A 20,786-nucleotide genomic window follows, 5' to 3' on the forward strand; every position below is an offset into this window, starting at 1 on the left:
ATGATGGATACTCTGAAAGTCCTGACTTGACTGCTGTGCACAATCTACACATGTAACACAACTGTACTTGTACCCCATAAATTTATACAAAATAATTTTTTTTTTTTTGAGACAGAGTCTCGCTCTGTACCCAGGCTGGAGTGCAGTGGCACAATCTTGGCTCACTGCAAGCTCCGCCTCCTGAGTTCACGCCATTCTCCTGCCTCAGCCTCCCGAGTAGCTGGGACTACAGGCGCCCACCACCTCGCCCGGCTAATTTTTTGTATTTTTTGGTAGAGAAGGAGTTTCACCATGTTAGCTGGGATGGTCTCGATCTCCTGACCTCGTGATCCGCCCTTCTCAGCCTCCCAAAGTGTTGGGATTACAGGCGCGAGCTACTGCGCCCGGCCAAAATTTGTTAAATTGTGGCCGAAATGGTCTTGACTTGAGAGCAAGAATATACATGTATGTATGTATATGTATAAATATACAGTATAGATGTGTATATGTATAGAGACATACATATATACACATATGTATGTATAGAGACATACATATATACACATATGTATGTATAGAGACATACATATATACACATATGTATGTATAGAGACATACATATATATATAGTCTACATATATACAGTACACATACATATACTATAAATGTGCATATACTGTAAATGAAGACAGCAACACTGTATGCAGGCCAGAAGGCTTGGTTAATGACACACAATGAGTAAAGAAGCTAAGAAAGCAAGCCCAAAGGTTGTTGGGATTTTTTTAAATCACCTTGAACTTTCAATATATAAGATTATGTAGCCACAGTTTAACTTCTACCATACAGAAGAGGATACACAGTTACTTTTAAATATTTTTATACTTTACTTACATTTTTACATTGTCACTTTTTACATTTCTACATGAGAAAGACAATTAAGTTAAACAGAAATCATGCAAGTCTCTGAGATACCAGTGCACATATAAAATGATGTTACTTTATTATATACGATACTTTATAATATTTTAAAAGTATTAAATATACTTTTTAAATGCTTTCCTATTTTTTTCAGTTGATTTTCATTTTCTGTAAAATGCCTAGGGCTTTTTTTGGAAGAAAATCTCTAACTTTTTGCTTTATTTTTTCCATTATTTGTGTTCCATTTTTTGCTTCATCTTGGGGGAAGAATCAAATAAGGTACCTTGGTGGAAATAATATTTGAAGTTATTAGAATTTCATAAAAATTGCATCATTTTTATTGTCTCTATGCAGGCCTGTGTGTTTGACTGACTCAGTTGTGATATGATGCCCACATCCTCCACAACAGATTATTAATCTTGCCCAAAAGATTTCTTAGGGACTAATCAATTCTGTAGTGACTGAGAGTATGAAAATGCACCTGTGAACTAGATAGTTAGAACACATTAAGTATACGACCCTCCTATCTATAGTCAGAGGAAAAAGAAGTCCATCAGTACCCTGTAATCTGATTTCTATCAATGTAAAAATTACCAAGGAAAACAAAATTCAGTTCTGAGCCAAGGTTATAAAAGTGCACTCAAGTTGAAGTGCTTGTACCATTTCTAGTAAAAACATTTTATTTAAAACAAAATCTTAGAACTGTCATTTTAAAAAAAACTACACAAAATAAAAATATTCTTTGCAATTGGTTGGAATTTATGTAACTTTTAATTTTAATGAAAAGAGCATATTCTGTGCAGGTAAGAACAAGGTTTGGAGAATTAGCTGTAAAATCTATATATAATAAGAATAGCAGCTGGGAGTTAAAATGCAGTGCTTTTAATTGAGACAGGAGCCACGTTAGTCTGCCCTGTATTCATAGTGATGCTCCAACACACATCTTAGATAATAGGATAAATTTGGCACCCATTTCAGTTGAATTCAAATTCTCCATTGTTATTTCACTGACACTATTATCCCAGGTTCACAGTGAATGCCAGAATTACAGGAGAAGAGATAAAAGTAACATAAAGGGGAATATATTTATGTAAATTGTTTGTTTGGCCTAATCATGAGTTGGAGATCGGAGTATTAATTGGGAGCACTCTTCTAAAAAATAGAAACATTGTGATAGGTTAGAAAAATAATTGTATGGGACCACATGACTGTTTCTAAGACGGTCATTTTAACAAATTGGACATTTCCTTAAATAATTCGTTTCTATCCAAGCTTAAGAGTTAAAGTTGAAAATGTTACTTTAAGCTTTGTTTAAGTTAAGGACCACATTACTGTCCTGTCCAAAATTATTTCTCAGTAGCTTATAAGGACACTTAAAAATGTCATATACCAATGATTCTCATCCCTGGTTGTACACCAAAGTTATTCATAAAGGTTTAAAGAATCTGGAGGTCCAAGTTTCACTTGCTGAGACTCTGATTCGGGACCTCTGAAGTAGAATCCAAGCTTCTGTATTTTTAAAACACCTCAATAGGTTATTCTGAGGCAGAGGTAGGGAGCCACTTTTCTGGACATTTAAATGGAAATAAATGAGTAGTTGGAATGGAAATACGTTTCCAGCCATAAACCATAGAGCACCCAAACCAAAGTATTCCATAGTAAGATGTTTGTATTATCTCAGATGTTTTGTTTCACATGATTCACAAACACTTCCTAAATGCATGAATCAAGAATTTCCACTATTTTGGACCAAAACAAAATCAGCAATGAAACAAACAAAAAAGCATGACTATACTTGCTTTTGGATTGTGGGCAAAGAACATGTGAAGTTATTGAGTCTCGGGAAAATGAAATCTGCAATCACATCTTCATCATGGCACCTGGAGCCATCATAAGAACCCTAGTTTGGGTTCTCTGTTAGGGATATTAGTTGAGGATTTTCCCAACGTGTTATCTCTTTTTACCTTTTCTATGGGCTCCCAATTTTTCTCTTTGAAGATCCATATGGTTCCATGGACACTGACTTCACCATTGCCTTTAAAATAAAAGGCAACCTATGCTAGCCATTAAGCCACTTCCATATATTTGGCCAATAATTAGGCACGTGATATGAGCTGGCCCATCTGGAATGGATTCAGTACTTTGCTGGGAATGTTGGGACAAAGCAGCTCACGCTTCCCCACTAGACTTGAGTAAAGAAGCATGCCACTCTGGACCTCCTGGCAGGCCATTAGCATCCTGGGGCAGCTACTGAGGCAGTAATGATGAGGAAGCTCTGATGAGAACTGGAGGGGCAGAAATGGGATTAGGCTATATCATTTACCTTTGATACAGTTAACTACTTCCTCCATCTTAACATTCTTTCTGCAGTTTGTTTTCAGGATGCCACTCTCCTGGTTTTCCTGCTCTCTCAGTAGCTGTTCCTTCTCAGTCTCCTCTCTGGATCCTTCTCCCAGACTTTAAAATATGATGGTAGGCCCCATGGCCTAAGCCTGAACTAATGTTCCAGCACTCTTCTCTTGCTTACTACTTTCAGCCTCACTGGCCCCTGGCCAGTTTCCTCAGGGCCTTTCCACTTCCTGTTCCCCCCTCGCGGAAGACACTTTCCGCATCATGGAATGCACTTTCCTATTCCCTCATTATGAAACACACTTTTCCCATCATGGGGAAATACCTCCCAATCTCATTGTCCTTTCTGAACATCATGTATAAATAGTAGGTCCCATCACTCCAGTACTCTGAAATATTTTTCTCCTTAGCACTTATCCCTACTACTTGGCATATGTATTTCTTTATTGTCTGTCTCTCCCCACCCCATATGTAAGCTCCAAGAAATGAAAGACTTTGACTGTTTTGATCACTGCTATATTTCAAATGCCAAGAACAGTACCTGGAACATTGTGGGTGCTCACCAAATATTTTTCAAACAAATGAATTAATAAATGCATTAATCATTTGAACTGCCAAATTAAAACTTCCCAGAAGCCATAATTACCTATAGACGTTTATTTAGTCATTTGAGCTAGAAATTGAAGCCAGTTGAGTTGTTTTCTATTAAAAACAAAAACAAAAGCATTTTAACTGATACACTTCCCAATGGATTTTTAGTAAACAGTAAGGTGAATTTGTCGTTTAAAATTAAATATTTCTTGTTCTAAAGTCACTTGAGAATGCAGAAGGTGTTATCAAGTCCCAAGCAACTTCTACCTGTTACCTAATGTTTCCAACTAATGGTGTGAAGGCTCCATGAAAGCAAGGATCTCATCTAAATCATTCATGTTTTAATTCTCAATGCTTCTCTTAGAGTGGGTGCCTAAGACATATTCGTGAAATTTAAACACACTCTGTTTATGACACTCAGTACAACAAGATTTGAATCTTGTGTCTTCCTAGCCCTAGGATTTGGGGAGAAAATAACATGTGTTTTTTCAGCTTTAGATTCATTATCTGAAAAATAGAAACAACAATACCTTGTTAACCAGGTTGTGCCTAGTAAATATTGAATAAACATTAATAAGCATTAACTGTGCTTGTTGTTAGTGCAGCGGGAGTACCTTTTCCTATTTTATATCTCTGCTATGCTCTGTATTTCTGAAGCTCACTTAGAGCAATGCTCCCTCTGACAAATAGTGTATAGAGCTTGGAACCAAGCAGCATAGCTAATAATTTCATTAATGCATGGATTCTAGTGTTTCCTTTTCTTCCCATGTTTATGCCTTTGCAGATTAATAGGAATTGAGAGTTAAAGTAGACATCTAGCATTAGGATAATAGGAAAGACTCTCACTATGAGAGTGAAAAGACGTTGGATGTTGAATCGCCCAGTTGGGCTGTCTGCACTAATAAATTCACTGGATTCACAGCTCTCAACCTCATGTGTGTGGGTGAACCTCAGGTGATCACACTGATTATATGCCACCTATATTCTCCCCCAAGATTTTAAGCCTAAGGATGATATAATTAGATGAGATTCCACAAGAGAAATTTCTCCAATGTTTTGGTGTAAATTGTGTGTTGTAAAATACGCTGCTGCAGCCACTTGCAAATACAGAGATGTCAGTTGCATAAGATGTGTCGTACATGCATGTGCTATACCACTGAGCAGATGACTAAAGCTCAGAAGCGTAATTGATCAAGGAGAATATTTATTGCAGGAGTGCTGAGCTTTCTACAATAAATGCATTCTTGAAAGGTTGTATGTAAATCAAATGACTGCAAATTGAATAATTTAAAAGGCATTAGGGGAGCTTATTACTTAAATAAATCCCCATGTGACTCTTCAAATCTAAGAATCCTTTTGTAATGCAAAGTATTTATCTTTTTATTTAAGTATCAATTTTTTACATATTAAATTTTCTTAAATTGAAGTACACCTGTAATACAGAAAAAAAGAAAAAGAAAAAAAAAGAGCAACTGATTCAGGGCCGCTCTGCTTTGAGCTTTCTAACTGTTGTGCCAAGAATTGAACATAGGAGTGCTGGGCTGTTGATTCAGCTTCATGGATTCTCACATCCTGGAGCAACCAAAGGCCTGGGTCATCCATTCAAGAGCAGATCTATCTGGTTATGCTCAATTACTCCAGTGTTCAATACAAATGTTTTCTACCTGAAAAGGTCAGGAAGTGACAGCTCTAAATTTCATCTGGTAGCATTTTTTTTTTTCATCGTAAAGGGTTTCCCTGATCTTCCTTACTTACTTCCTTACTTTCTCTTCGCTCTCTCTCCTTTTCCTTAAAACACCTATCAGAATTTGTAACCGCATATCATCTACGCACTTCCTTGTTTAACGTCTGTCTCCCTCACTAAACTGTAAGCGTTGAGAATGGCAGTTTTGCTTACCACTGTTTACTCAGTTCCTAGCATATTGCCTGGCACATAATAAGTACTTAGTCAATATTGGCTGAGGGGATGAATGAGTGACAAAATTAATAGATGGATGGAAGTTAGCCAGTTCCCATTTACTTAGCATCCTTTGGAAATGGCCTTAACTGATCTAGCTCTGAACTATCCCTCCGGCATCCTTCCCTTCTCTGTCTCTCTCCATTTGTTTCAACCCCACTGGTTTCTTGCTGATCACAAGTGATGTGTGAAACACATCAGTCCCTCTCCTGGGCTTGCCGTTTCCTTCAACCGGAGGGCTCTTGCTCTTACTAGCATAGTGTACTCCTTCCCATTATTTGGGTGTCTACACAAATATCCTTCCTCAGAGAGGAGTTCCTGGTCTCCTCATCTAAAATAGCAGCTCCCTACACACCTCTTAGACATTTATTTGCTCCATAGCACTTATAACTGAACTGTATTTAGGTATTTATAGGCCATCTCAGACCCTCCATGTAGAATCCAAGAGGTCAGAGACATTTTCTGTCTTACTTACCATAGAGTGAATAAGAACCACACAAAACACAGAGAAGATACTGGATAGAGAGTATTGACAAAAGGAAGAAACGCATTATCTCTTTCTTTTATTTTCATTTTAGTTTTTATGTTGTTAGATATATTAGTATTATCCCCCAGTAATTGTTTGTGACAATAAAACTTTATTTTAACTTAACCTTAGTATAACTTTATAAAATACATTAATCATAGTATCTTTTTACTTATTTGTATGTTTAAAGTGGCATTGTCCCATATCACAAAATTTATCTTTAATGGCCTAAAAAAGTGAAGGTATTGGAATCATATTCTCATCAACCATAGCCCAATATGAAAGACATACTTGTTGAATTCTATACTTTTTCCCACGTTTTTGAAGATTTACTTTATTTGATTATGTTACATCTACCTTAAAGTTCTATTTGATATAATCAGTAATATTAAGTAAAAAATAAAATGTAACTTTCTTTAAGTGTTTTATGAGACTCTAATATTCCAAAGTACAAAAACAATTATTTTAAGATACAAATATTAGTATGCTTTTGGTGACATAGACAACCAACATTTTATGACCAAGACATTATCACATAAATCTTCTATTGGAGATATTTATAACAGGGCTTTTTCTCTTTGGCTTCTCAGGTATTTGACTATGATTTTGGACTACAGGATGACTTTATGGGCTCAGCCTTTCTGGATCTGACACAATTGGAGTTAAACAGGTAACTTTTGAACTGTTGTAATATCACCACCCCTTGTCATGCAGTGGGCTTGTGTAACAGAAAATGTCAGCTGATCTGGGGTCTAGTTCTGTCATTTATAGTGGTGAGCCTTCATGCTAGTCAGCCTTTCTCAAATCCATCTTCCTCACTTACCCAATGGAAATAATAGCATCTTCCCTGACTACCTCATTCAAAACTTTTCAACCGAAAACTTCTTGGATACCTACCGGCTCTTGGATACCTACCCAGTACTGTGCTAAGCACTACGAATCGAGAGATAAAAGAGACATTCCTTCCTTTCATATTGCCTATATGGTTTTAATGGTGCATAAAAAAAGATTATGCATGTTAGTCATAATTATTAAGAATTGGACTACTATATATAAAAAATACAGTGTGTGCATTTTGCTTCAGAAACAGCAACTCTCTTGTCACTTGAGCCATGGTAGAATCTGATTTTGCCATTGCCGGATTACCAAGGAGTGCTCCTAAGGTGGAGGCAGGTTGGTTGTATTTGCTCAGTTACATTACTTATCACTGCTTCCCTAGTTGCAAAGTTACTGTTGTTACTAATATTAATCATTCCTTACACCTAATAATGGGTTTATATTTTTCAAAGTGAATTTCAACATAGGAACTAAGAATTGATTTGTACTATAGAATAAAAAAGTACCATTAGAAAAGATTATGCATGCTGAAATAGGTTGCAAAGGAAGCTGAGAAACCTTCTTTGATGGTTTTAAGGAGAAGGAATTCCTGGCTGTTTTGGATGATCATGTTATATCATGCCCTAGGTATGGTGGGAAACAGGAAAGCAGAGTAATGAGCCAGATCACTACTTTCTATTTCTGTAAATGTAGATGACTAGAGAAATATAAAGTGTAGAACTCACTTATGCATTACAATCAACTTAGTTTGAGCACAATGGCTTATTGGTCTTCCAGTAGTCATTGTTGCCTCGGACTGGACAAAAGAGCAGCCTTTCCCATACTTTTTCTGTAAGTCCTTCATTCCAGCCTATAGCCTAGCACAGGTTCACACCTCCCTGCCGCTGTAGGAAGTGCCCTAAGTGGTGTTACATGGAGTCTATTATCATGAAAACCGAGCTCAATCTAGAATAGACTGTACTGATCTTCTGTAAACCTCACAGGTACTTTCTCTTAGACCTCTGCATAAGGATATGTAAGTGACTAGACTTAATCCCAAAGCGTAAATTTATCTTGTTTCCTATTAAAGATAAATCATCGGTGAAAAATAATTTTAAATGGGGAGAATTTGGAATAATTTCAAAAATTAAAAGATTATTTATACATGAGCATTTGGTGTGTATTTTGCCACATAACGTATTTTATGTATTTTACTAGCAATTCCCTCTCCTCAAAACCACATAAACATCTAATTACTACTTTTTAAAGTAATGTATTTGTGTATGCTGTTTTATTCTAAATATAAATCAGTAGTCTCTGGGTATAGAAAAAGTGATAATAATTGTAGCCATATAAATATTTATGTTATTATACTATGTAATACGTTGAGGTATCTCTGAAAGAATAATACATCATAAGGCAGTCATAAATGTTCTCATATCTTTATCATGTAATCATTAAAAAATGTAATGAAGTTTTTTCTATTAATTTTTGTATGTAATCATTACATGAAAATGAACTAAATCAGACTGTAACCCCATATGTGTATTTAGTGTATATATGTGTGTATGTATATGTGTGTGTGTATATATATATATATTTGCGTGTGTGTGTGTGTGTATACACACACACACACACATACTTGTGTATATGTATGGTACTACTCTCTGTGGATTTAGAAAGCATAGAAAGGAGACTGATAGGCTTCTTAATAGGGTTGTAGTTTCTTGGCCTTTTCAACCACTTTCTGGAACCTTCATGGGTTTAGAAAGCAGAAATTCATCTGGTGAATTCAGATCTACTCGCAGTTTATTGGATAACTTAATACACTGATAATATTTTAATAACAAAAATTGTCCCAAGAAAGTAAAGGAAGACAAAATTGCTTTTTATCTTAAAATAATAAAGCATTAATAAAAATATATTTGGCTTATTCATTTAATGACTGTTCAAAATCTAAATATTTTCTATCACAGGCCCACAGATGTGACCCTTACTCTGAAAGATCCTCATTATCCTGACCATGATCTTGGAATCATTTTGCTCTCAGTCATCCTTACCCCTAAAGAAGGAGAGTCCAGGGATGTGGTAAGTTCCCCCACAGCCTAGTAGGAGCTCTTTCTTGCTCTCTCTTGTTCGAAAGTTGCAAGCCTTTCTTTGGACCCAGAGATAGTAATAAAGAGAAGCTGCCTATGAAAATATGCCCTGTTCTTTGTTTCTGTGAGTATCCTAGGTATTGCTCATTCATGCTTATTGTATCTTTTCAACTCTAATTTCCTATTCCACCCTCCAGATCAGAACCTCTTGTTGTAAATAAGAAACAGATTTGAATTTTCATTTTATTTCTCAATTTCAGACATGCTATATTATAGGCAAATATTAGTATTCATTTGGGGAATACCTTTATTAGTGAATTGAATACTTGGAATTCCACATTAAGGTATCCAGACCCTGCTGTTTTGATTTTATTGTCAGGTGTACCATAACAGAGAAAATGAGGTGAAATTATAACAGAGTTTCTGCTTTCTGGTATTTGTTTAGTGAATGATAAGTGAGTACTTTTCATCTTCTTGATGGGCTTCCATATTGATATTACCCATTTTTCAGCACTAGCTGTCTGTACGTCCTTGCACACCATGCTGCTATGAGAAACTGACAAGGGACACGGAGGAGCCAATTACTCCCCCACAGTTGAAGTGACATTAAAAAATATCAGGCTTGACCCACATCAGTATGCTTGCTAGTATACTTTCTGTCACAACTTGCCAGAGATTATTTATTAGACTCAGTGTGCTTCCATGTGCCTGGGAACTACTCTAACTAGCTCTGATTATAACACATTTTATTTGCAGACATAATTTTTTTAGGCAAGTCCAAATACTCTATTTCAGCAATGTATGTATTGCTGTCCTAAAATAATGCATGATTAAAATTGGTTATAGATTGCCTACTGGAAAGGTATTGTTGGCGTTTTCCCCTAGACTGTAGGTAAAAATAGTGAATTACAACTTCAAATTTGGAAATACTTTAAACTCATTGAAAAATTCACCCTTTCAAGAAGTATTTCTCTCCATCCTTTTTAGAAATTTAATGATGAACACATATGTTTACATATAATATTTGCTAAATTGGGTTAAGTATCCATACTTCATTCACTGAGGAAGAAATTTTTCTTTTTAAATAAGAATTACCAGACAATAATACCTAGTGTGATAACTTAGCTTGGTAAAATTATGTATGTATGTGTGCACATGCACCTTGTGCAGAGGGGTGGGTGAGAAACAATTTTTGCAAAAAGTATTTAGAAATGAAAGCTCGTCATCTTAGAAGTCACTACTTCAGAAGACATTATTTCACTCAGCACAAGCCAAGAAGTGTAACCAATCTGGCTAATCCATACATCGGAATCAATTGTAAATGTTCATTTTGTGTTTTATTCAAATGATTCTAGTATTCACCAAGAACCTACTTTAAGCCAGTTCCTGTGCTAGACCCTTAGGATACAATAGAACTTAGACCTAGTGGAGAACCCAGGAATCAATTAGTCACTGATGGAAACAACTGTTTTAAATGTTGTGAAAAAGAGGTACATATTGCTGAAAGAGCAAATATAGGAAAATTTTTACTAGCCAGGGGTTAAGGATTCTCTAAGGAAGTCAAATAAGACCTGAGATATGAAGTGTAAAATAGGCCTTAATAAAGCAAAAACAAGAAAGAGAGGAGGTATTTAAAGCAGAGGAGACAACACACACGAAGGCCATGTGACAAGAGGAACCATGTTGCATTTCAAGAATTGAAAAACTACTGGAGTTTAGAGAGAAGGTGGAAGCAAAGACAGCGTGGGTGATCAGAGTGCATAACAACACTGGGGCGGAAGGACAATGTCCAGACTGTATAGAACTCATTGACCACGTTAAGGTTTGGGGCTTTCCCCAAAAAACTGTGGAGAGCCATTGAAAGATCTGTAAATCGAAAGCAGTAGAATCATATTTGCCTTTTGAAAATATCTCTGTGGTTGCTTTGTAGAAAGCATATTGAAGGGGTAAGAATGGATACCTGGAGACCAATTAGGAGGCCATGGCAAAAATCCAGGTGAAAGATGATGGAGGTTTGGATTAGAATTGTCAGAGGTAGAGATGGAGGGAAATTGGTAGGTTTACCTATAGGAGGTAAAAATCAACAAGACTTGGTGATAGAATATTCTTATGCTGGTGTTCTTTGTTATTTTAATGAAGGACAGCACTTCATAAATCCAGATACCTAAGTGCCTGAGATCCTGTGTATTCCCAGACCATCTAAACTTGCAATATTCCTAGAGATTGGAATGATATAGCACCGATTGTGGTGATTTGGGTGATTTGATAATGTATAGTCAGCTGAATTTTTACATTAAAGGGATGTTTATTAAATACTCTAACATCAGACTCAGGGTTTGAGGGAGCAAGTTAATATCAGGAGACCTTACGATAAAGCTGCTGAGTTGTTCTAAATTACACAGAAATATATGTCAACACAGGCAAAATAGTTTCCAACATTATTTTTTCTTCAAGAATCCTTGCAAAAATCCTTCAATCTCCATGGTTGCTCAAACTTATTTTTAAAATGTAAAAATTACCTAAAAATATTACAGTGCCTGGGAGCTGATCATCAGTAAGTTATCAAACACAAATAAAGAAGAAAGTAGGTGGGTTACATGAAAGCAGTTATACATCAAAAATATGGTTTTCTTCATCTTCTTTTCCTCCTTTTCCTTTCTCTTCATCGTATCTCTTCAGCCACATTCACCCTTAACACAAAAACTTCCTCCTGAAATCCTCATGCTATTTTCTTGGCTCAAATCCCTTTGACTACCCCAGATTTTTTGGAAAAAATCCTTCCAAAGGTATTTTTCATCTCAAAAAGTTTTTTTGCATTCATTGCCTGACTTCATGCCCTCTTCTTTCAAAGTTCCAGAGAGCATTGCATGCACTCTGCTGCATTAAGAAGGAAATAGTGTCTTCTCCCCTCCTATCCTGTTATTGACTCTCTTATGGCTTCTTTCTTCGTCAGAGAAGCAAGTGGCTCAACCAGGGCTTAGAAAAGGCACAGTGATCAAGTCTGTTCAGAGCCAGCCTCTGGCTAGTGAACATCCTTGTACTTCCTGTCCTGACCTCGGTCACCCCTGAGGAGGCAGAGAGAAGAGTGACCAGTGTGGCTATCCTGTCTCATCCTCGTGGGTACAATCAATAGCTGAGGCATGGGCTTGGTTGTAGAGAAGCAAGTGGGGCCAGTGGAGAGGGGAGAAAGGAGGGAGGGGAGAAAGATTCCCCCATTGGAAATTCTGCTGGGATTCAGTATCCTAGCTATTCTGATGTCCTAGATTTGTATCTGGGTTTCTAAACATATGCTCTACATTATGAAAATGCCCAAAAACACATGTAAATTGGCTTTTCTTCTGTGTTTGTCCTACATTGCAGTTCTATAACTATTTTATTAAGCTCTCTAGAACTGGTTCTTATATTTACCAATACTGGTTATTAGGTTTTGAAACTCTAAATAAGAACCATTTGTAGGCATCTCTATAAAACAAAATACTTATTGATCATCTACTAAGCATTATACTAGGCTTTATAACTTCCTCATTCTTCTTCTTCTAAGTGTTCAGTGACTTGTGGCTATTTCTCTAATTAAATTGAAACTCCTGGTGAGAAACTTTAAGGCTGTCCAACAAGCAATGTATGTTCCCTCACTGTAACTTCTGTCCCAGCCATACAAACTCCTTCTCAGTTCACCTTCTCTCAAGTCCAGGCTTTCTTCAGTATTACTTGTGTACCTGAAATATGCCTATAGTTCACCTCACCTCCATCCTACATCCTATCACTCATACAAGGGGAAATAGATATATATAATACATAAAGTCTTCCTAATGATGACTTCAAAAGACCAAGGGAAGGTATATGGTTTTTTTCTTACCTCAATATTCAAATCCCTGAGGTTGTCACAAACAAAATCGACTCATGATTAAATAATGATTTAATTTTCTTTTGTAAGTTCTTAAAATTAGTATATTAATGATAATCTGCTTGAAATCAAGCCTTATTGCTCTTCCCACGGAATTCTAATGATGACAATAAATTATAAACCCATCACTGTATTTTCTTCATTCTGTAACATGTCAAGTATCAGCTTAATAAATTCTCTGGGCTACATCTGAAGTTTCTTGGTTAAAAATCAGAGATCCAATGTATCTTCAAGTTAAATTTTTAGATATCTAAAAAACATACTGCAGCTGTAAAAATGGCATGCTGAACTTTCACAAATTATTCAGAAACAAATTTTATTTAGAGAAATTTAAGCTAAAAATGCAGCAAACCAGAAATCAGTTACTGAATGCTTCACAATCCCCAGAAAAGTAGAATTATGTAAGAAAGGAATAAAGGCACATTTTACATTGACCCTCACAGAGCAAAATTACAAGAGATCTGTTCTCTTTGATACTAACTCAGAAATAATTTATTTCAAGCTTTCAGCACTGAAGATGTTAGTTCAAAAACTGCATGTTTATTCTTATGCCTGTGTTGATAAAACTTTGCTAAATATTTTATATGTATTAAAAATGGAGAATGAAAGAGATGTGTTTCAAGAGCCTTTTACAGATAAATCCTAACAATCAAATAGGAAATAGAACGTTAATGTGAATAAAATGCTATGCCAAGGTAGAAAGAAATGAATAACTGGAAGTACAGAGTCCTTAGCATTGCAAAGTGGTAAGATTTCTAAAACAGTCATCTTGTGAGTTTTTTATGCACTGTTAATAGTAACAATACGTTCCATGAATTATGCAGTTGGGATGATTTCTCCTTGTGTGGATTGCCAGTTCTAGAAATCAGTAAAAGTGAAGAATGAGTTGAAAAACCTATCAGCCTACTGAATCTACTAAAGCCTCTAAAATATTCAGTGTCTAATTGCAGCAATTTGTATTTCATAGGTGCCATATCAAAATCTTCTCCATTGAGGTCATGATTGAGTCTTTAAAAAAAAATTCCCAGATGTGAAGATATATATATATATATATATACACATACATTTTAAGTTTCCAGCATTGTGTGTACAAGAAACCAAAACCTCCATGGGGGGCATGCTGATGAGTTGCATGGCACAATTGTCACTTCTGTTTTGATTGCATGTCCTATTTTTGAACCTGTAAAAGTGTGTAGTGCATATATGTGTGTCCTATATATGGCAATTTGTCTGATAGTGTGTTTGAGTTCTTTCTGGCTCTTTTTCTAGCAGAGTTCAATCCACAACTTTCTTCATTGGAGAATTTGTGAAATAAAAGTGAGTTAATTTGTGTTACACGCTCTCTTAAATAACCTAGACCTACAAATTGCTTCCCTAAGGCTAAAAAATAGAAAATTCAAAGAAACATATGAATGATCTTAGTTGGCCTTTGATGAGTAAAAAAAAAAAAAACCTCTTTATCTTGGGTTAGTTTTGATATTCTTTGGAATTATTACACAGCCAACATTTGAAGAAATATCTACCTACAAAAAGTTGATATATGTATGCTTTACAAGATGTATGTTACTATTGTATCTAATTATTCTGTGATTTCTTTATATGTACAGTAGTTATATAATTGCCTAAAAAGACACTTCAACAAAAGATAAAAATTAAAAAGTGGATTGAGATTGTGGCGTCTTTTAAAAACAATTACTTCTGCAGCTCTATCACAAGCCATATTTTTATGCTACTTCATTCCTTTTACTGGCTTCAAGGAAGTTGAGCTGCTAATGAAGAATTTGAATTGTACTATAATAATATCAGGTAATAATCCTTTCAAAAATTAATTCATATGTTTCTCAGCTGAAGTTAAGATCATAGAGCAAAAAAAAAATCTTATTTTTCTATAATTTGCTTCATCTTCTATCTTTAACAATCCCCAATCTTTCTTCTCTAACATGTCTCACAGATAGCAAAGAGAACATTATTAATAGTATATCTATTAAATTAATTTTCTTTTTGATTTTTCTACTGTTTTGAGTTTTATTGAATCGACCTTAACTCAACTACCAAAAAGAAAAAGGGACTTGGAAGTGAGATACTTAAACCCATTGCTTTGCTAGTAGATTTGGCTCAAGAGGCAGAAATGTTATAAAATCTAGGGTCATTTTGAGAGTCACTGGATATAGTAATAGAACTTTAGATACTGAATTAGGAAAATAATGAATGGGTTCTCATAACTGCTAAATCTTTCCTACTTATACTTAGGGTAATCACTGACTTTTTATTGTATCAGTTTCTCAATCTGAAAAATAAAACCATGCAGCCTGCTTGTAAAGCTGATTTTGAGAGACAGGACAAATACTGGTCCTATATTTTGTTTACTATAGAAGGTTAATTTTATGTGGTGCTTGTGAGTCAGGGGATGTGACTTTGTGGAATCCTTGTAATATTGACTAGTGTTGCCATGAGATTTCACTCTTTCTAATGTTCTAAGGCGCTTTTACATAGCATAACATATCTTATATAATGGAATTTTATATTATAAAATTCTTAGATGCTAGATAATGATGATAAATGACCATGAATTGTAGATTGTACTTTTTATGTATCTTAATTATTCTTGATTGATTTGACTCAAAGTATTGTCTCTAGGATATACCATTCTTTGTCCATTGAAACTCTGCTTGGTGAGAAAGTTGAGCATTTATTATCCAATTCTTATGGGGCAGATTTGTAAATATAACATACCACTTAAGTATTTGGTTTCCAGTTGCCTTTTGGTGATGATGGAGGAAGTAGTGATGATGATGATGATACTGATAATAATAAATCATTTAACATCAAAAATAAAGATTTAGTACATGTCCCCCTAGATGGCCACCTCTATAACCCAATGCTGGGATTTGTTGCTTCAAAATGAACTGGACATTTAGTACTTTGAAAACATGAAGTATTTCTATAATAGTATTTGATAACAGTGCTTTGCAGATTCCTGACTTTAAAAAAAAAAAAGGAGGGGTGATGAGGAATCATTGTAACCTTAGGAAATCTATTATTCTTTTATGTTTTGGTCAACATTTAACAAAGACTATATGTAGAGAAAATATACCCTATACGACCATTCCCTATAGAAAAGAGGAACATATAATTATCTTTGAAAGTGTTCTGCTAGTCTTAGTTTTTACCCTAGAATGTCTAAATTCATTCTTGTGGTTTAGGTTAAAGGTTGCCCTCATCTTATATTAAAAATATTTTCATTTTTGTGTTATTCTAATCCATGAGTAGTTTCTGACATGGTTCTTTTTTATGGTGAATCCTCCTGAAAGAGATACAGTTCTTAAAGTGCATTTCCCTGATACATAAATATGGCACAAGCACTTTAAGCTATATTCCTTGCCCTGAATATTTCCTATTCTCCACTTCATCTGCCTTAAAGATAATAGTAAAGCAAAGAGAGGGGAAAGAGGTTAATCAGGAAGGTTAATACTTCAGTGTTCATTGAGAAATTTTTTAAAGTGAAGAGAGGAAACAAAAAAAAATCGTTGGGCTTTTATGATTTAGTTTATTCAAGAGATTAGTGATCTTGGGGATGCGTTACAAAGCTCTAGAACCTTAATTAAAACTTTTGGCCGTACATATTTCTTAGTATGACATAAACTAACTAGTTTAAAGGATATGCTTTCACTAAACATTTAGCAGGAAAATGCACTAGTAGCCATCACAGTAGGCAGCATTTGTTTTTAATTGAAAGCATGTGTAGACCCTTATGTAGTTAAAGATTAACTGGAAGCAGAGACAGTTCTACGATGCCATCAAAGCACAAGATTTTAAGTGTGTTTGAAGAGAAAAATTATTATATACCTGATCAAGTCCTGTACACCCTCAACCTCCATCACCAAAATGAGCCATTGGAAATTATGAGAGTCAACGTGTTTTTTTCAGTCAATAAAGGCATCCCAATACTGTTCCTTTTTTTTTTTTTTTTTTCCACAAAGGAATAAACCAAATGAACTCTCACCAGAAAGACTGCTGGAATGTTAAAGTTGTTTCTCTAGTTGTGTGTGTGTGACAAACAAGTTTTGTGTTGTATAATTGCTGCAGGAACTGTTCGCTGTTTCAAGGGCTAATAAATGTTTCCGCTAAAAAACAACTGGCTGCCCTATTCTGTTCTTGAGTGAAAAGATAATGAAAATGCTTTATTTTATTTACAGACAATGCTAATGAGGAAGAGTTGGAAAAGATCAAGTAAGGTAATTCTTAGCTTGTGATCTTTCAGCTTTTCTTGTTGAGAAGAACTATCATCTGCTTTCCCAGATCTCTCTCATCTCTTCAAAGTATGCTACCAGATTTCATACTATTCGATTATTACTTTTCCCCATAAATTTAAGCAAACCATGTGATGTTTTTTAAACAGAAATCACACTGATCAATAGCTTCAAATCATCCTTTCACTATTCTCTGGTCACTTCTCAACATCATTCTCAGCATCTGGTCTCAACTATATATGCAACAGGGTCTAGAAAATTGCTCTGTGCCAGGAATAAAATGATGAGGCTAGGGGAGGGACAACTCCAGACAGAAGAAATATTCACACAATTTATTTTATTTTGGGGGGTCACAGAAAATTGAGTATGAGGCTTTCTAAACTCAGAAATTCCTGTGTCATTACATCTTTAGAGTATACAATAAGAACAATTTTTCCCCATTGTCTCTTCTCACTTTAAGAAATAAAGTGAGAGGAGTTTATGGTTCCTGTAACTTACTAAGCCCTGGCTGTTTTGCAACTTGTAAGATATGCAAAATATAAACTAAGCATTTAATTTGTTCAGTGATGCTGCCACTGTTGGACACAGATAGATATCAAGATGAAACAACTTTTATATGAATATACCTTGAAATAAATCAAAAGGATTTTACTTGTAAAAATCTCATCTGCTGAAATGTCTACTTAGAGTCAGTATTCCTTTTTAATAGTGACTAATTTTTTTAGACCCTGGAACATGACAATCTTTTTCCTTCCATTCTGATTGAATCATGCTTTTACCTAAGCTTTCCTTTAATTTTGTCATTTTTATTACTGTGAATTAATATATATCAAAATGTTTTTATATTTATGGTAATGAGTTAATCTGTTTGAACAAGTATCTCTTACTGTACATTTTCTTCCTAATTCTTATGGCATTAATGGCATTAATAACCAAAGAATAATTTGGCTCACAAAAAAGTCAGGGCTCCCATTAAAAATCACCTTTATTATTTTAATAAAATGAAAAAGGCTTATTAAGGAAGGTTGCTGAATATTTCTAACTTAATGTTCACTGTGATTTTTACCAATCAAAATAAAGTTTCAAGATGTTTTGAAGAAATATTTGCATTGTTCATATTTGTATTACTCTTTTTCCTTTATAATTATACTTTAAAGTTATTGTTGTATTAAAAGTGTATATATTTTTAAATTCATATAATTGGATATATTTGTGTAAAAAACATGACAACCCATCAATATGTAACAATATTCTCTCTTTCAGATATATTTAACATGTAATGCTAGAGCAGGATATTATATAATATTTAGTATTAATTAATGGGAATAATCCGTTTTATTGTATAAAAGAAAGAATAGAAATGAAGATTCTGCCACGCACAGTGGCTCACGCTTGTAATCCCAGCCCTTTGGGAGGTCGAGGTGGGTGGATTACTTGAGGTCAGAAGTTCGAGACCAGCCTGGCCAACATGGTGAAACCCTGTCTCTACTAAAAGTACAAAAATTAGCCAGGCATGGTGGCACATGCCTGTAATCCCAGCTGCTAGGGAGGCTGAGGCAGGAGAATCGCTTAAACCCTGGAGGCGGAGGTTGCAGTGAACAGAGATCATGCCATTTCACTCCAGTCTGGGCAACAGAGTGAGACTCTGTCTCCAAAAAAAAAAAAAAAAAAAAAAGATAAATGTATGTTTAAACGTAAATATAATTTTAAACATAAATTAAGTAAAAATATATCACATATTCTTGTTCCATATACAGAAAATTTAAAGTGAATAATAAACATCTATCCTCTACTGTTTTTATATCTAAAATTCTTGGAGTTTATATTCATTATTAGCAATCCATTTATACATTCAAACGGATACATTTTTCAAGCTTCCAACTGAAGATACAGAATTCCTATTTCTAACAGCACTCGTTTGAGTACTTGGCAGATTATATTTAGTACAGTGTTAACATAAGCTTTTGGGTTTTAGCCTAAGGGATTTTCAACTTTGAAAAATTTAATGGGGATATTGAATACTAAGTGAAGTAAAATCGGTTAACTCATTTGGTTTTCTCTTCTGTGAGAATATACTGAACACCTGCTAATTCATTCAGATTTTTTACTGTGCCCTAAAACATTTGCCATATTCATCCATATTAGTGTTACAAGAGCATAATTTTAAATTCAAAATCGGGGGAAAGTTTGACATTTCAATTACTAGCTAGTCCACCTTCCTTCACACACTCTGCTACGTTGAAACTGCTCCCTGAATCTTTTCGTCCAGTAAATTGTGCTTCCTGGAAAACTAACGGGGTAAGGGACTATACTGTGTAGTTTTCTAGGTTTTACTATGTTACTGTTTTATGAAAATGCATCATTTTCTAAATATTTCAATCTTCTTAAAAATTCTTGTCTGAGTACAGATTTTTCATTTTTTATTTTTGGAAATAGGGTGTAATTTTATTTGCATTACATTTAAATATGGGTATTTCATATATGATATAACTATGTTCAAATTCAAAGGTAAATTTTTCATAAAAACACAGATCATTTTCTTCTTTGGAATCTTGATTTACAGAATGAGGTCTCCCGCATCTCCATGGCAGGGCTTTGGCCTGCAGCCTGTCTTTGAGTGTCAATGGTGAATAGATAATCTATGAAGTGTAAATTTTGTAGCAAAGACTTAAAGATAGCCAGTGTTGTGAGAAATTCTCTCCAGTATGGAGCTTTTCTTCCTTTACTTGGTTTCTTTCAGAGATGATGTAACTACAGAGGAAGAAAGGCTAAATCGACACGGTTGTCGTTCTTTTAAATACGCCTGTCTCCCCGCTCTACAATGTGAATCAGCTCATGGAATTTCCTGTTCCTTAAGCATCTACTCGTCATTTTCATCATCTTGATTTTCTATGATGAAATTTCTTTACCTATTTTTGTAACCATGCTTCTGCTAATAATAGGCTCTTTCAATGGAAATCTTATTACTTGTGGCACTCACATAATGTGGGGTTGTATTTAACTATTGAAATCAAAAGAAGAATCACCAGCTTGAGGACAGGGAGATACTAATTGCTGTTCAGGACTAACTTTTTTTTTTTTTTTGGAGGGGGCAGGTAATTGTATTACCACTTAGTAATACATAGGAAAAAAATGCATCTAAACTTACCTCTGAAAAACAAGAATGTATAAAATATGCATTATATTTGAATGGCATATAAACAAGTATATAGGTATAAATTCCATAATACTGCCTCTTCTAGAGACAGAACCATCCTTTAAAAGACTCATTCTGGTTTCCCACAAGCACACTTTCTATTATGCACATTTTGAATTCTGCCCCACACTCAGCTGTTATAGAATTACGTTATTTTAAGAAGAAAGGGACTGATGTCTCCCTAAACTTGGGCAACAGGAGAAG

At 34.9% G+C, this 20,786-nt stretch overlaps 1 protein-coding gene across 4 annotated transcripts in view; it reads left to right on the plus strand.

Moving 5' to 3' along the window:
- The window catches only part of MCTP1 (multiple C2 and transmembrane domain containing 1), a 591,691-nt gene that overhangs the window by 344,804 nt on the left and 226,101 nt on the right, over window positions 1-20,786 (plus strand). For 3 of the 4 annotated variants that reach the window (XM_058440711.1, XM_032156816.2, XM_058440710.1), the window contains exons 4-6: window positions 6,911-6,990; window positions 9,113-9,224; window positions 17,333-17,371. In XM_058440711.1, the coding sequence (XP_058296694.1) occupies window positions 6,911-6,990; window positions 9,113-9,224; window positions 17,333-17,371 (231 nt within the window). The remainder of the gene's footprint in view (window positions 1-6,910; window positions 6,991-9,112; window positions 9,225-17,332; window positions 17,372-20,786) is intronic. The other variant, XM_032156817.2, reaches the window with a different exon arrangement.

Source organism: Hylobates moloch, unplaced genomic scaffold, assembly GCF_009828535.3.
Source record: "Hylobates moloch isolate HMO894 unplaced genomic scaffold, HMol_V3 SCAFFOLD_6, whole genome shotgun sequence".
Lineage (NCBI taxonomy): Eukaryota > Metazoa > Chordata > Mammalia > Primates > Hylobatidae > Hylobates > Hylobates moloch.